The sequence below is a fragment of the Mesoplodon densirostris genome, chromosome 2, assembly GCF_025265405.1.
Source record: "Mesoplodon densirostris isolate mMesDen1 chromosome 2, mMesDen1 primary haplotype, whole genome shotgun sequence".
Classification (NCBI taxonomy): Eukaryota; Metazoa; Chordata; class Mammalia; order Artiodactyla; family Ziphiidae; genus Mesoplodon; species Mesoplodon densirostris.
The window spans coordinates 81,162,366-81,180,594 of NC_082662.1; the positions used below are offsets into that span (position 1 = coordinate 81,162,366).

Sequence of the window (18,229 nt, forward strand, 5' to 3'; positions counted from 1 at the left end):
GGACTGTATCTATCTTGTTACATTATGTATATTCTCAGCAACTATCACCTCACCTAAAGCAAATATTTGTTGAAACTGTAAATGGTATGAACTTGATGGCTTCATGACAACAAAGGTTTTCTGAAGCCTCTGATGGGCAAGATAAGTTATCTTCAACTACAAATCCCTAATACCTAACACAATGTATAGTGTTTGAGAACAAATCGATGAATGATTGAACAACCACTCTCAGTCTTAACATTGGCAGCCTCTACCTAGTGAGACTGGTCCATCAAGACAGGAAGCAGTATGATTATAGTTCTCATGTGTTGCATGTAAAAATTATACAAATGAGCCAGTTGTTTCTTGGTTATAATGATTTGTTTTTACTGTTTTGGCTCTCATGAGAAAGAAAGGAAGATGAGATTTAATTGCTCCAAAAATGATCATACCTCACAAGGATAAATTCTGTCACTTAGAAGATTTAGACCTTAGTTTACATCCAATATCTGATACTTTAGTCTGGAATTCCCAGTGAGTGTTCTAGGAATGGGTACTAGATGGCTGAAATATCAGTTCATTCATCAGCTGAAAGCCTTGGGCCTGACTATGTTCACCCTCTTAAGTTTACCCAAAGGCATGTAAAAATATGCTCTTCTCTGTGGGCCACGACATGAACTGGGCTGGGAAGCGCCATTAATGATCTCTACAGTTAGAATAGTAGATACTTAAATAAATACATTGGCACCATTGGCACTCAAGCATGTAACACATTTTTTCAAAAATGTTACCTTGGGCCGTTTTTTCAGTTAAATACATGCCACGCTTTAGCAGAAAGTAAATATCCCAAAATCTGCAAAGTCAAAGATCTTCATGTAATCTTCCAAGAAGCAACTCATCTGAAATAACTTATAGCATACTAAATTAGAAATTATGTATTTTTATAATTAAAGTGATTATGTAAAGAAATTATGTACCTTCCCAATTCAAAAGGTTTAGGGATTTTTTACAAACCGTGGACTGCTCAATTGTGATTCCATTTTATAGCTTCACTAATTCTTTATAAATGGGGGAAGTGTTATAAATTATAACATCATGACTGTGGCTCTCTGTTACAGCTCTGTTAGTTTGTTATAATTTGGGGAAAACGAAAAGAGCATGAATTCCATGCACATCTTAGCTAGTTAAAGTCTTCCAGTTAAACATCCTATCAGACCTACTTTTCTAAAGATCATTTGTAATTTTCACAAGAGTTACACAAATAGATGCTAAGTCCTTAGAAACAAGATTAAGCAAATTGAATATGAATAAACATTCCTTTGAAATAGAACAAAAGTGATATTCCACCAAGTTTACCAATTTATCATGATTAATTCTAAAATAAGACTTTGTTTGCATTCCTCTAAAAGGCTAACCCTTTGGGGTCATTTTTAGTCAACTCTAAGATGGTTTCTAATGTTGATAATGAATTGCACTATAATAGAGATTATGTTATCAAAGGTCATTCATGATTTTTAAGAGTTTTGATTGTCCTTTATCTCTGCGGTATTTGATTTACTTATTCTCTTGAAGTCAGCTCCTCCTTATCTTAGTTTTCTTGATTTTCTTTTCTCTCTTTTCTTCATTAATTTTTTTTTCGCCCTCAAAGCCTTCATGGTCCTTTTTCCTCCCTGTTGCCACCACATTTCAATCCTGGGTTTTCCTCGAGGTCTCCCACCTTCCCCAATTTTTTGGACATCTAGGGCCAATTTTGGAGAGTATTTAGTGTGGGAGCATCCTACTATGTGCTTAACGTTATACTGGGTGATTTGGTATCTTGTCACAGTGGTATTTTATCCCCATTTCACGGATAAGGAAAACAAAGGCCCAAGTTTACACAGCAAGTGATGTGAAACATTATTTGTGTTCCTGTTTTACAGTTGAATTGGTAAGAGGTGGAGATGGGATGAAATCTCAGGCAGGCTATCTATCTCCTTAAGCCACGTTCTTATCCATTATGCTACCAACTTGTTAAGAATTGAATTCCATTTTAAATTATTAGCTCAGAAAAAGACTAGATTATTTGCGCATAAATTACACCATTTCCTGATTATCTTTGTACACGTTTAAAATATTTGGTTTTGTTCTCATACTATTACCCCTTATACCTTTGCTCCACCTTTATTGCTACCCTACTGTTTGGCTATTGTTTACTTATAAAATGTAAACTCATCTTAATATTGACCTAAAGAAAGCACAGTGGGGCTTCCCTGGTGGTGCAGTGGTTGAGAGTCCGCCTGCCGATGCAGGGGACACGGGTTCGTGCCCCGGTCCGGGAAGATCCCACATGCCGCGGAGTGGCTAGGCGCGTGAGCCATGGCCACTGAGCCTGCGCGTCCGGAGCCTGTTCTCCGCAATGGGAGAGGCCACAACAGTGGGAGGCCCGCAAACCGCAAAAAAAAAAAAAAAAGCACAGTGAAGAATGAAACTATGCTGCCTTTCCCTGTCTCCCTTAAAAGGTATAATAAAGGGTTTTTATTTTTGTTTTTTTTTACTGTTCTGTATAGTTTGTCCCAGAAACCAGATTTTATTAGCATGAATAATCACAGGCTTTGATCACAGGTAGGATTCTTACGGTATTATATGCTGGCTCCCTTTTGATTATGTTGCACATAATGTTCAGTGAAATACATCGTATGTATGTGTTCTCCAAATATAGACGAAGGCAGACTATTAGGGGTTTTAAAATTGTGCTTCACCCCAGAAGTATTACAAAAAGATAGCTGTCAATCATCTGTATGTTGATAACACTAAAGTAATGTTTTTCAAACTATCTAAGCTTATAGATTTCATGGCCAAGTATGTGAGGGCTTATATTTCTTTTCATTTATTATATATAACCCACCTACTTTTTAAAAGGACTTGAAGAAAAAGAAGAGAATAAAGGATTCTGGAAGATGTATGAGGGGAAAAAAAAAGGATTTCAAGGGCTTATGAAAAAAGATTCAGTTACAATAGAACCATGTAAATGGATGTAAAAGAAGAAGGGTATGGAACAGTAAGTAGAGAATTAAAAGAAATCTGGGAATCAACCTTGATACCTTTCTCTCCTTCATCCTCCCCATCCAATCCACTGAGTCCTGCTGTTATTTCTTTGGCCTGTTAGCTCGCAAATCCACCCAGTTTACTCACTTAGTTCTCCGTCAGTCACAGCCTAGCCTTTCCCTCCATCCTTTGCCCAGAGCAATGCAGTAGCTGCCTTCTTCATCTCACATCTTCCCTCACTGACCTGTACACTAGGCCTACAGTAATCTTTTCAGAGACACAAATCTGACTTAACCCACCTCCCCTCTCCACTAAAAACACATCAGTGGCTTCCCACTGCCCTTAGGTTGATGCCATCAGGAACACTCACACGGCCTCATCTCCTACCGCCCGTTCCTCTCACTCCCCAAGCTCCAGGCCACTGACCTTCTTTCAGTTCCTCAGTGTTTTCTGCTCTCCCTCTCTCTCCATACGGCCTTTGGACGTTCTGGTCCAGCCCATTGTGCACTCTTTCTTCACCCCTCACGTCAGTCCTGACTTCCTCCTCAGTCTTACTGACTGGCGGAAAGTCCCGTGTTATCCGCCTTCATAATCCCAGGCAAGCAGGGAAGGTCTGGGTTTTCTGGAATCTGAAATTGGGGAAAGAGCCCTCTTTAAGAAAAAGAGAGACATAAAAGTAGGTGCAGGGCCTTGAAAGGGGCCTGTGGAAGGAAGGTGTCCTGAAGCTTGAGTTTTCACTGCACAGCAAATCTGCCTCTGCCTGTTCCTCTTCTTGGTAGCTCTTCTCAGTTGACCATTTTCTATATCCAGTTACAGGAACATTTCTCTCTGTGAGAAAGGAAATAGGCCTGAATTTGCTCACCAAGTTTTCTCCAGGAATGTGCATCATGTTAATACTTGAGTATACAGTATATATTTCATGGATGAAGGGATGAGTAAGTGAATAATTAAATGAAGACTCAGGCTAAGAGTTAATGTTTATAATACATATATAAAATTTAGCCAAATTTCTTGAAAGCCAAAGCTAAGTGGAGAACATCTGGATTCCATGGCCCTTCATATCAGTAATCATGAAAGACAAACTTCTTTTCACAACTAGTAGTAAAGACGTATTTGTATAGGGTTCTTTCTATAAAACAGCTTATTCAACACAGTGAATAACAACAGTGACTAATCTTATTAAGCACTTACCGTTCTGGGCACTTGCTCAACACTTTGACACGCTTTTCTGATTTAAGTGTTTACCGACTCTAGTAAACTGTGTGTGTGCACAGTTAGATACAATCAGAACTTCCGCATCCATTGCCCAGGGGGAAGGGCAGCAAACTCCCCGAGGACAAGGAGAAGGAAGGCCTGAGGCTCTGGCAGCTTCATTATCTCAGGGAGTTTGCCTCTCTGGCGCTCCTTCCTCTCTGGCCTTTTACATCACCTGGCTGTGTGTTTAATAGGTGCTCATTTGCCTCTGCCCTAGAGTTCACACTGGCTTGTCACCTGCTGTCCATCAGGAATCAGATCTCAGTCTTCTGTCCTGGTCAAGGTTTTGAAGGTTTTAAAGACAAATTTACCTTTGTCTTTTTGTTTTCCTGTAAAATGTTTAATTATGAGCCAAACTGCATGCAGATGGTCTATCAGAATGCGTTACCTTCAGAATAACCTGTTCCAAAGAATTGTGTACTACTGTCCATCTGGATATTGAAGAACGCCTGTCAGAACTGGTCATTTTGACTTTGGCATAATAAATAGTAATCTTGTGTGTCACTGTAATTAATAGCGACAGCATTTGGCTCCCAGGTTCAGTGCCTTCTGAACCCTCTCCTAGAATGCTGTTACAGGGCTGCGTGATTCATTCAGTTACAGACCTTTATTAAGTGCCTGTCCTGTGCCATGCCCCGGGGACATGCAGATGGAAGAAACTCTCCTCCCTTTAGGTTAGGGATTCAAACCCAGGTGGAGGGAGAAAGGGAACTAGCCAGACTGATGGAGCTCCCAGTTCAGAAGGGTCATGAGCAACCATTGTCGAACTCTGCATACGTTTTTAGTACTGATGGCTAAGGTCCCTAATAAACTGCCAAGTAGCCTTTTTTAACTAAATAAGCTACCAATCCAAGGTACACTGTATCAATGTCTGAGTATCTTTTACTAACTTCAAGAAGTGTTTTGAGAGTTAGTAAGTAGAGCACGGGGGCAAGGTACTCACATGCTTTCTAGCAGTCTTTACCAAGCCAGGAATAAAAACCGCGAGGCTCCCAGCTGTCCATATCCAGAGCAGATATCCATGGGTTTGTCATCAGAGGGGCATTCTGTCCCAAAGACAGCTGGAAGAGAATGTGGCAGACTTCCCAGGACCATGGAAAGCTGCTAGGGTTTCAGGGAGCTCCATCCTAGTTCACTTCCCTTAGCCCAGTTTCAGGCATGTGCCGGACATACTCTAGAGAAACAAGATTGAAGGTGAGTGACCTTAAAAGGAAAATGGTCATTTTGGGTCTAAGTTTCTATCTTACAGATGGAAAGAAGCAGCAGAAATGCAAATAAAGCTCCCCTTAGAAATCCCACTGGCTGCCTAGTAAACTGGGTGAAATTATGATTATAAAGGTTTGACCAGACACTTAGTTCTGATCTTGAGATGGCTTTCTCTGGATCCCTTATTAAGATCCGTTAGCTGCTGGCTTTCTTTTTAGGGGCTATTCAACCATTTGCCCATTATCTCTTTTTTCTGTTTGTATTTACTCCAGGCTGATTTCTCAGTCAGGACAGCTACTTTATTATTATTCTTATTCCCCATTTTATCTCTAGGATCTGTATCCAGCACGCAGAGTATACTCCATAAATTTCTTTTTTTTTTTTTTTTTTTGCGGTACGCGGGCCTCTCACTGTTGTGGCCTCTCCCGTTGCGGAGCACAGGCTCCGGACGCGCAGGCCCAGTGGCCATGGCTCACGGGCCCAGCCGCTCCACGGCATGTGGGATCCTCCTGGACTGGGGCATGAACCTGTGTCCCCTGCATCGGCAGGTGGACTCTCAACCACTGCGCCACCAGGGAAGACCCCATAAATATTTGTTGAATAAAATGAAGTTTCTAGTAGAGGGTATATTAAGAGAGTCCTGTAGATCCTGAAGCATTTCTGAAATTCTGTTGGCCTGAGTTTGTGGTTAAGGGAATGCTAGTGATAACTTGTAGAAGAGACTGATGTTGTGTGGAATAAAATGTGGAAGCCATTGATTTAGAGGCTTTTCCGTATTGTTCCATGAATAATATCTCATTTCTAGCTCTCAAACATGGGGCTTGACTTTTAGAATTAAAAGCTACAAGAAAAAGCAAAAAAGTTCACAACAGTGTGTTAACTCATTTGTTATATTTCCTAAGATATTTTGCCTTAGGTCTACTAAAGTGTATTTAGATTTACATTTCTCAGCTTTGAGCTTTGAAGTAAATTTTCTCTGTGAATAGCAGTACTCTAGAGAAAAAAAACCCAATAGGTACTAAAATATAGGTACTAAAGTATACTTTGTGTAAAGTTCTTTTTATAGTTAGCAAGTTCTGAAATGTTTATAGTCCTCTACTTTCAGGCGTTAAATGGATGGGTTTTGTCCAGTGTGGAATCTGATTTTGACAGGGTTTATATAAGAAGTTTCCTGAAAACTCTGGAATTTTTTTCTTTAAATATTTTTTTCAGTTATTTTTGAGGTATCTAAACCAAAGTAGTGTTAGAAGAACACTACTTTTAAAAGTATAATTTCTTATCATAATCTTTAAGAGGGAGTAACACTAGTAAATTGTTTTATTTGTATACAGAATTATATCAGCTATAGAGTATCTTGTATAATTGTAATCCATAACTGTTAACACTTATCTAATACCAGTAATACAGAGCTCTGTTGGAAAAAACTGAATCATTCCTTCTCATTCTATATGTGAAGCATTTATTTTCTTTAACCATATGAATTTTAGGTACCTGAATTGGGTATGGTGTGTGTGCATCCATGCACTAGTGTATGCTGGGTGTTGAGGAAGGATTATTCATAGTGAGGGTGTAGCTTATTACCTCTTTATGAACTTTAATTTGTTTTCCTTTTACTTATTTCCATGAAAGATTTGAGAATTTGATCCTCACCAGTCTCTTGGGTATTCTCCCATTTTTTCCCAGTTTGACCAAGAAGGCTGATTGTTTTTTCACAGAACACTGTAAAAAGAAAATGAAAGTTGGTATTTGATTGGGTAGGGAACTCATACCTAGGTGGAAGGTGTATGTATTAGATTGATTAATCAAGCTATTTGCTTCTTCTTACATTAAACTCTTCATTAAATGACATTTCAAAGCCGTTTGACTTTCTTCCTTTTAATAGGGATATGAAGACCTAGTGCAGATGGGACAAGTTTTTTAAGTTTTAAATTAGGTGATCATATTTTCCTGTTTTAATGCTAGACTTTTTCTGTATGCTAATAATAATCTCATTAATGTAAGTTTTCCAGCAAACACTACCACGTTTATACTGCTAATAAACAGGAAAAAAGGGCAAGATTTGAATCCTGGTCTCTTTGGCATCAAAGTTGTGCTCTTTCTAGTATAATATGCCACCTCCTAATATAAGAAATTTTAATTGAAATGTTTTTGAATGAATAAATGAAATTGAATGCAAAGTTTTATTGTCAATCATTTATTACAGAATGAATTCTGTGAACATAGTGCTACATGCTAGTTCAAAATTCAAGAAGTTGGCCCAGTCATTTTCAGTTAAAGACTGATTAAGATGGGCTTGCTTTCACCCTAATGATTCTTTTTCTGCATTCAGATTTAGCAGACATCTTTGGGGTCTTACTTTGTGTCAGACCCTGAACTGGTATTTCCAATACATGACCCACATGACCCTGAGAGGTGTTGATATCAAGATTTTATAGGTGACGCATGGATGCTTAGAGAGGATAAGTAAAATGCTAAAGATTTTTCTCCAGAACCAGTTCAATTCAATCATAATAACATAGCAGCCATCTAAAAACATGTTTGAACTTAGAATGTATATAGTCTAGCATGAGTATCTACAATTAGGCTATAATCCTATCTACGTTCACTTTCCTATTTCTGTTGAGAGTCAGTTTAGGCAATAAAATTAACAAAGATAGAGGTCTAGCTTCTAAATTTTTTTTTTTTTTTTTTTTTTTTTTTTTTTTTGCGGTACGCGGGCCTCTCACTGTTGTGGCCTCTCCTGTTTCGGAGCACAGGCTCCAGACGCGCAGGCTCAGCAGAAGCCATGGCTCATGGGCCCAGCCGCTCCGCGGCATGTGGGATCTTTCCGGACCGGGGCACAAACCCGTGTCCCCTGCATCGGCAGGCGGACTCTCAACCACTGCGCCACCAGGGAAGCCCCTAGCTTCTAAATTTTAATAGTTTTATTGGGATATAGTTCATATACCATACAATTCACCCATTTAAGGTGTACAATTCAGTGTTTTTTAGTATATTCACAGGTTGTCAGGTTCAGGGTTGTTCTGAACCAATTGGTTATTGGCTTATTCCATTAATTGGCCGTAAGATAAGAAACAGAATCACATATCATAAAATAATATAGCTCCATTCTTTTATCTGCTGATTCATCTTTGTCCAACCAAAGTCCAATAACATTCCCCTTTCAGTTCTAGTACAAAAAGCTTCCTCAACTTCCATGAGAAATGTTTGCTTACAGGAATATTAAGCTGATTTTCATATGTGCCATGGAGAAGTCTTGAAATGTGAAATCCACTTCCTTATAATGTAATTCTTTTTTTTTTTTTTTTTTCTTTTTGCGGTATGCGGGCCTCTCACTGTTGTGGCCTCTCCCGTTGCGGAGCACAGGCTCCGGATGCGCAGGCCCAGCGGCCATGGCTCACGGGCCCAGCCGCTCCGCGGCATATGGGATCCTCCCAGACCGGGGCACGAACCCGTATCCCCTGCATCGGCAGGCGGACTCTTAACCACTGCGCCACCAGGGAGGCCCTATAATGTAATTCTTTAAGTTCTTTGCAACAGACATATAAAGGAGAGCCCAAATCATGTACACAATTAGTACTTATTAATGTGCCTCCCTCAGGTTAAAAAAAAAAAATCCCCTAATAACCATTTATAGCCATTCTGAGTCCTGACTCACTAAGGAGATCAAGCCTCAAGGTAACTAGATACGATCTCCTCTCTCATTGACTTGACTTTTAGATTAGAAAGTCACCTGAGGATCATAATAGACTTAATACACTGTATTATATGAATATGTATTTAACGTCCTTTGTACACACACACATACACAATATACGAAAAGCAACTTTTATTTTCAAAGTACCACTGCACCTTTAATTCAGTTAGTGGTTGAAGCACTCCCAGTTCTGCACCCAGTTTTTGATAGGTGAAATAGGAGAACAGACACATTAATTGAAGTCCTATGTTCGAGATAAGAGCTAGTCGGTGGCTGACATTGCAGGAAAGGACCGGTTTCCTGCCTTATGGCCTAGGCACTTCCTTATAACTACATTTAAACCATCTATGCCTTGGTTTCCATCTCTTGGCTTACGCATTAAATGTGATACCTATTCAGGGGCATACTAGACTAATAATAGAATGACATTAGAGTTATTTGTAGTTTCTATAACATAATTTCTCCCATGTGTCTGTGTCATTGACTTGCTATTTCTTCTGCCAAAATTATATTCCCTCCCCTCCCCACCACCCCATGGCAGTCCCCATCCTTCCAGTCTCATCTGAAAAACCAGATCTTTGTGAAATCCTCCCACTAACCAAATGCAAATGTGAGTTTTCCCTGTCCTGTGCCTCTCCTATACCTTGCATTAACCAGGTCAGCAATTTTCTTACCATGTTGTAATAGCACACTTATTGCTTGTCATCCCCCATTAGACTGGGAGCTCCTTGACGGGCTATTTCTATCTTCTCCTCCATGGTGCCTGACTTGTGGTTTTCTTGAATTCTGAGTCAGTGTCATAAAAGGTTGTTTTAGGGAAGGTGATGATTACATAATTTCACTCCTCTGTCTCTTCAAAGCCAAGGACAACAGTGAGAAGGTCTTTCCTTCAACAGCCAAGCCTTAGCCAACAACTCAGTCATTGGATGACAGCGTGATAGAGAAAAAGGTTTGAAGATGAAAGATTCTGTTAGCTCTGCCACTTAATTGGCTCGGGAAGGTCATTTAAGATTTTTGTGCCTCAGGTTTCCTCATGTCCTTGGGCAATAGTAATGCCTAGTTCACTGGGTTATTGTGAGAGTCAATTGAGATATTTTATGGAAAAGTAGCTTGCAAACTGTAAAGCACTGCAAACATGAGAAGTAAAGAAAAGAGATGATAGAATTTGGTAGAAAGAACAGGTCGTTTGGCCTTAAATGAGGTTTTAAATCCAGACTCCACCACTAATTATTTGACTTCCACCACTTAACTCCTGTGAGCCTATTTCTTTACTTGTCAAAGGGAGGTAATAACACTTTGGCAACTTAGAGTAATGTTGTGAAGGTTAGATGGAATTCAGGCAGTGTTCCACTTGTGTTCTGTCTGTATACGTTCAACTATTACCAGCCAGAGCTCTTGTACCTTGTATATTCATACCCCTGCACCCTCTTTTCTGTGGCAGATTGTACCCCAGGGAGAGCAGGCCCTTTCTCTCAAGCCGGGAAGATGGACAGCAAGGGGAGGCTGCCGGAGAAGGTTACGGGTTCGCCTGGCCTTTGATCCCAGCCAGCCTGGGTGTGCCTTGGGACAGGGGTGAGGCAAAGCCTCAGTCTCATGTCCCAGCACATTCCTAGGGCAGCTGTTTCTGCTACAGCTTCTTTGACCATTTCTTTTTGAAACTTCATATTGAAGTTGAAGCATGCATACGAAAAAGGCACATAGCCTTAAGTGTACAGATCACATTTTATGAACTGAATATGCCCTTGTAACCAGACCATGCATTCTTGTTGCTGCCTGATGTTCCACTTTGTAAATATACCACATTTCATTTTTCCGTTCTAGTGCTAATGGGCATTTGGATAGCTTCCATTTTGGGACTGTTGCAAAGAGTGCTGCTGTGAATGTTCTTGTTCATGTCTTTTGATGAGTATATGTATTTCTCATGGGTATATAGTTAGCAGTGGGATTGCTGGGCAATAGAGTTTGCATATATTCAGTTTGGGTAGATATTAAAGCAAATATTTCCCAACACAGTTATATGAATTCACACTCCCAGCAGCAGTGTTTAAGTGTTCTAATTGCTCCACATCCTCACATCCTTGGTATTACCTGTCTTTTTAATTTTAGGAGTTCTGGTGGATATTATAAGATTGTGTAGCATTTTGGAAATAGAACCATTCCCTCAGCCCCCAAACCTCAACTTTAATACATTCATTTTCAGGAATGTGCTGTGTACAAAAGCAGGGGATTGTATCAGATGCAAAGCTCCTGATACGGTGCTTGGTATATGGAGGGAAGATGACAAATGATAGCTGCTATCATCATCATCATCATCATCATCATCATCCTCATCATCATCATCATCATTACTCAATGCGTTCTCTGTTCCAAAGGGGAGAGAATAGGGCATGGTAGATACAAAGGTGAATAAGACATAGGCTCTACCCAGGAGGAGCTCAAGAGCTAGTTGAAGAGACTAACACTGGAAATAGATTCCTTTTAGACAGTATGATAGGAGCCTGAGAAAGAGGTAGTGCTTGAACTGGGACTTGAAGAATACATCAGAGTTCAACAGAAAGAAAAAAAAGGAAATGGGCTGGAGGAAACGGCAGGGGCCCAAAACCCTTGTTGGGGAGTGGCAGCATGGACTGCGTGCTGGAAGAGAAAAGCCATCTGAGGCTGGAGTCGTTGCGTGCTGGTGTTGGTTGTTCGGGTGTTATCACCCTTTAAGGGATGTGCTGGGCCAAGCTGGTGACCATTCAGGGTCAGTGTGACATTACAGTACTCTACTGCTGTGTCCTCTGCCCCCCACCTTTTTTACCTTTTCTTCCTCCTCTAGGAAAGTAATCAGCCTCCTCTTCTCTCTCCTGGGATCAAAACCTGTCCCAGGTACAATGTACTTGAAAACTACCATTGACACTATGGCAGCTGCAAAATGTCGCTGGTTACAAGAATCCCACAGATTCTTTGCTCTGTGGTCCTTTAACTTTTTACGTTGAGGACTGGCTTAGAGTTTTTATTCTTGCTTGGGTCCAGGTTGCTTTTGGTGGCAATTAAGTTTAATAAAATGCTCTTCTGCCCAATACAATATATAGACCGTGAATAAATGTTCTTGAGGAATTTTGATGTTGATGATGATGATGGTGATAAAGGTGATGATCAAGAACCTGTACAGTGTTTCATTGATTGAGCATCAGCTGTGTTTCAGGCATTGACTGTATAGCAGTAAGGAAAATGGACATGATCCCTGTCCCCATGGAACTTAATAATCTTGTGGGGGATCAGACAAGTGAACAGTTGGTTCTGCCATTGTGATAAGGGCTGTGATGGATAGAGGTACAGAGTCCCGTGGGAGCACATCAGAGAAGCACCTCACCCAGACTAGGGATCAGGGAGGGCTTCCTGGGAAAGGCAACAGAAACCTGATAGCCTCATGCAGGGATGAGGAGGAAGTATTCCAGGTAGAGTAAACGATGCATAGGAGGAGCAGGACACAAGGGAGAATGGCTGGTTGGAGAAACTGGAAGAAGAAACTAGAAAAAGAAAGTATTTTTTCATTTAATGTTTTCACTTGCATCTGTGTCATAATGTCTTTTGTTTACCTGTTTTCTAGGAATGTTTACCCTTGCGGAAGTTGCTTCACTTAACGACATTCAACCAACTTACCGAATCCTGAAACCATGGTGGGACGTGTTTATGGATTACCTGGCTGTCGTTATGTTGATGGTAGCCATCTTTGCAGGAACCATGCAACTTACCAAAGATCAGGTGGTCTGCTTGCCAGTACTGCCATCTCCTGTAAATTCAAAGGCACACACACCACCAGGAAGTGCCGACGTTACCACCAGCATCCCGAAGATGGAGTCAGCCACAGACCAAGACCGAGACGGGCTGATGACAAATGAGATTTCCTTTGGCGCATCTGCTGTGACACCTGACATACCTCTCAGAGCCACATATCCTCACACAGATTCCACGGTTCCAAATCAGGAGGCAAAGAAAGAGAAGAAAGACCCAACAGGCCGAAAAACAAACTTGGATTTTCAGCAATATGTATTTATTAATCAGATGTGTTACCATCTGGCCCTTCCATGGTATTCTAAGTACTTTCCGTACCTTGCTCTTATACATACTATTATTCTCATGGTCAGTAGCAACTTTTGGTTCAAATATCCCAAAACATGCTCAAAAGTAGAACATTTCGTTTCAATATTAGGAAAGTGCTTTGAATCTCCTTGGACTACTAAAGCGTTGTCTGAGACAGCATGCGAAGACTCGGAGGAAAACAAGCAGAGAATAACAGGTGCCCAGACTCTACCAAAGCACGTATCTACCAGCAGTGATGAAGGGAGCCCCAGCGCCAGCACCCCAATGATCAGCAAAACTGGCTTCAAATTTTCAGCTGAAAAGCCTGTGATTGAAGTCCCCAGCATGACCATCCTGGACAAAAAGGACGGGGAACAGGCCAAAGCCCTGTTTGAGAAAGTGAGGAAGTTCCGTGCTCATGTGGAAGATAGTGACTTGATCTATAAACTCTATGTGGTCCAAACCGTTATCAAAACAGCCAAGTTCATTTTTATTCTCTGCTACACTGCAAACTTTGTCAATGCGATCAGCTTTGAACACGTCTGCAAGCCCAAAGTCGAGCACCTGACTGGTTACGAGGTGTTTGAGTGCACCCACAACATGGCATACATGCTGAAAAAGTTGCTCATCAGTTACATATCCATTATTTGTGTTTATGGTTTTATCTGCCTCTACACTCTCTTCTGGTTATTCAGGATACCTTTAAAGGAATATTCTTTTGAAAAAGTCAGAGAAGAGAGCAGTTTCAGTGACATTCCAGATGTCAAAAATGATTTTGCGTTCCTTCTACACATGGTAGACCAGTACGACCAGCTGTATTCCAAGCGTTTCGGGGTGTTCTTGTCAGAAGTCAGTGAAAATAAACTGAGGGAAATTAGTTTGAACCACGAGTGGACATTTGAAAAACTGAGGCAGCACGTGTCACGCAACGCCCAGGACAAGCAGGAGCTCCATCTGTTTATGCTCTCAGGTGTGCCCGATGCTGTCTTCGACCTCACAGACCTGGATGTGCTAAAACTCGAGCTGATTCCAGAAGCTAAAATTCCTGCTAAGATTTCTCAGATGACTAATCTCCAAGAGCTTCACCTCTGCCACTGCCCTGCAAAAGTGGAACAGACTGCTTTTAGCTTTCTCCGTGACCACTTGAGATGCCTTCACGTGAAGTTCACTGACGTGGCAGAAATACCCGCCTGGGTGTATCTGCTCAAAAACCTTCGCGAGCTGTACTTGATAGGCAACTTGAATTCTGAAAACAATAAGATGATAGGACTTGAATCTCTCCGGGAGTTGCGGCACCTTAAGATTCTCCACGTGAAGAGCAATCTGACCAAAGTCCCCTCCAACATTACAGATGTGGCTCCACATCTCACCAGGTTAGTCGTTCATAATGACGGCACCAAACTCTTGGTACTGAACAGCCTTAAGAAGATGATGAATGTCGCCGAGCTCGAACTCCAGAACTGTGAGCTAGAGAGAATTCCACATGCGATTTTCAGCCTCTCTAATTTGCAGGAACTAGACTTAAAGTCGAATAACATACGCACAATTGAAGAAATCATCAGTTTCCAGCATTTAAAGCGACTGACTTGTTTAAAATTATGGCATAATAAAATCGTTACCATTCCACCCTCCATCACCCACGTCAAAAACTTGGAGTCACTTTATTTCTCTAACAACAAGCTCGAATCCCTACCTGTGGCAGTGTTTAGTTTACAGAAACTCAGATGCTTAGATGTAAGCTACAACAACATTTCCATGATCCCAATAGAAATAGGATTACTTCAGAACCTGCAGCATTTGCATATCACGGGGAACAAAGTGGACGTTCTACCAAAACAGTTGTTTAAATGCATTAAGTTGAGGACTTTGAATCTGGGGCAGAACTGCATCACCTCCCTCCCAGAGAAGATCGGTCAGCTCACCCAGCTCACCCAGCTGGAGCTGAAAGGGAACTGCTTGGACCGCCTCCCAGCCCAGCTGGGCCAGTGTCGCCTGCTCAAGAAAAGCGGGCTTGTTGTGGAAGATCACCTTTTTGACACCCTGCCGCTCGAAGTCAAAGAAGCATTGAATCAAGACATAAATATTCCCTTTGCAAATGGGATTTAAACTGAGGTCATTTGTGCACATCCGTGTGCAGGAACAACTTCCTAGATTGCAAGCGCTCGTGTACCAGTTATTGCAAGATAATGCATTTTAGGAGTAGATACACCTTTAAAAATACAACAGAGAGGATGCATAGAAGGCTGATAGAAGACATAACTGAATGTTCAACGTTTGTAGTGTGTTAAGTCATTCACCTCCAAACCTTTTTTTTTCTTTTGGGGAAAGGGAAGGAAAAATTATAATCACTAATCTTGGTTTCTTTTTAAATTGTTTGTAACTTGGATGCTGCCGCTACTGAATGTTTACAAATTGCTTGCCTGCTAAAGTAAATGATTAAATTGACATTTTCTTACTATACCACCTTTTTTTGAGGTGTCTTGATTTACTTTGCTTAATTGGTGCAATAGTGCTTTAACTCAGACCTCTGAAGGCACATCAGGTCCAATCTTGTAAATTTAGATTTGCTGAAATACTGATTTCTTTTGTGTTTTAATTTCAAGCACCTCAAATAAGCACTTCTTATAATATTTAACTGGTGCTACGCTTCTGAGAATCCCATTTTATAGATTTTACACTCTTAAAGGCCTGGAATGCAGTAAAAGTGTGTAGATCGTTGAGGGAGTTTTGTTTGTTTGTTTGTTTGTTTTCTAAGAATAAATAACAAGAAAAAATAAAAGAATGCTCTCCTTACTCATAGCTGTTTTTCCATAGTCTGGAGTTCTGGTTATATGATACATTTTTCTATCACTACTATAGAGCTGCCAATAAATAGAAAATGTTATTTTAAAATTAATTACAGGCAAAATAAAAATTTTAATGGCTTGATGACTAACATCCTTCCAGTATATCACCATTTGGAAGAGAACACAAATTCAAAGCAAGTATCATTAAATTACTTGCCCTTTCCACTGTTGTGGGGGAAAAAATAGGAGTTGTAGTTCATTGAGTTGGAAAACTGACTATATCTCTATTCATTTTAGTGACAGGCTGTACTTCCTGTGTTTGTCTGCAGCTAGGAGGAGTCATGTCCGGGGAAATGCTGGCAGAATATACTTTTTGGATGATAGTTTTTCCTTCGTTATCTAACTTACAAAGTGGCTAAACCCATCTCAGAAAATCAAAATATTCCCTGCCACCTGTGTGGGTATTGGTTGACAGGTATTTCATAGGCCATTCTATAGGAGTGTTTTTTCAAGAGAAGAGAACTGTCTGGCACTCTGGGTAACAAAGTAGTGTCCTCTCCATATAAGACTGGACTCATTTAGTGAAACAGTGGATAGTCTCTTGTCACACCTTAGCGTGGCTTGAAGGATTTTGCAGAGAATGTGAAAGGATGGACTCAACATTCTTGCTCTTCCTCCCCAAAATTGATCTCGGGCTACTGGCCTGTTGGAAGCGGTGGTGATCTTTGCTTGCCATAGAGCTTCTAAATACCTCGAGAAGTAGTATCGCTAATAGGAAAGGCTGCAGCCACTGTGGCTGAGTTAGCAGCTGACCCCAGCCCCAGCATCCTGGCCACTCCCTCTCCTCCTAAAAGACTTGAGGTAGAAGACTAGCTTATAAAAGCCCAAGTTTAGAAAATCGGAGGACAGTGGCGGATTTTTGGTGTGAGCACGTTCTCTCCGAGGTACACATCTTCCATTTCTCTCAGCATTCACTGATATATTCGCTGGTATTGATTATGTACCTACTTTGTGCCTTGCAAGTTCAAGGAACTGGGGATTAACTGTTGGAATGAGTCACAGCCCCTGGCTACATGGAGGTTTATAACAAAGTGTGGGAGATCATATCAATTAGGCAAATAATACAAATGATTGATTACAGTTGTAATACAGAAGGTATACAGAATCTGTGCATGAATAACGGCTGGGAGGGGGCACATTTGGTTAAAGAGGAGCTTCGGGGAAGCTTTGCACTTAGAAACTCTGCCTGTAAACACTCCTGGACATTTCCTTACCACCAGCCACGTAGGGCGCTGTTCTCCCTGCGTGGTAATGCCACCACCAGAAATTGGTACAGTGTCTTTAGAAGGATGCCACACTGTCTTGCTTGTAAGGTAAACAGGCCAGATCTTACGATCCTTGCTTTATGGACTGGGAAACTTGCCTTCCTCTCTTAAGACAAGTGCCTGTTGTTTTTGAAGGGCACAAGTGGCAGCCTACCCACAACTCACCTTGCTTGTCAGAGGAGAGGCCTGTAGGAGCCAGTCTGACCTTCCCACAGCCTGACCACTGGCAGCTGCCTTTAGGCACCTGTTTCCTCATCGGTACTTGGGGTTCAGTCACTTAGAGCTAGCTGATTGGTATTACATGCCTTCAGATAATATCAAGGGGTATCTTTGCTCTTACCCAAACTTCTATTGATTTTATTAGCCCTTAATGATTTCCTTGAACTCTGAAGAGTTCACGGTCAGTTGATTTAAATGCCGCATTCCTTGCCACTGTTTGCAAATAGCCATATTTTAAAAGAGGCTTCCTAAGAAATGCTGATTCATCTAGCAGACTTTAAATATACTGGGTCTTGGAGTCTCAATAAAACAGCAGATGAGATTATGGGCCCAAATATACTGTCAACCCATATGTCTTCACAAATTTATGTTGGCACCGCACGCTCTAGACATGGGGGAAACAAGTTAAAATGTACAAGTTTGGCTTACTAGTATTTTCATATCTTTCTCTAAAGTCCCTGGAGCACCATTTGAAGAAAATTATTTTAAAGTATCTTTAAATGTTTCATGTCTATGTGAATTCCACAGAGTCTTAGAGAATCTGGCTTGTTTTCAGCTGTTTGCCTTTTTTTCACCAACATTCGGTTGGCTCTGCAGGGAGGATTGGCTTTTTCAGGGGTTCAGAAAGATGAGCTGAGATTGTTACTGGGACCCCATTTTAGTAGTGGAGATCT

The 18,229-nt window shown here is 41.0% G+C and overlaps 1 protein-coding gene across 8 annotated transcripts in view; it reads left to right on the top strand.

Moving 5' to 3' along the window:
- Positions 1–15,685, top strand: part of LRRC8D (leucine rich repeat containing 8 VRAC subunit D) — a 112,458-nt gene extending 96,773 nt beyond the window's left edge. For all 8 annotated transcript variants that reach the window (XM_060090085.1, XM_060090083.1, XM_060090078.1 and 5 more), the window contains one exon: positions 12,753–15,685. In XM_060090085.1, the coding sequence (XP_059946068.1) occupies positions 12,755–15,331 (2,577 nt within the window). In that variant the 5' untranslated portion in view covers positions 12,753–12,754 and the 3' untranslated portion in view covers positions 15,332–15,685. The remainder of the gene's footprint in view (positions 1–12,752) is intronic.
- The last annotated feature ends 2,544 nt before the right edge of the window (positions 15,686–18,229 follow it).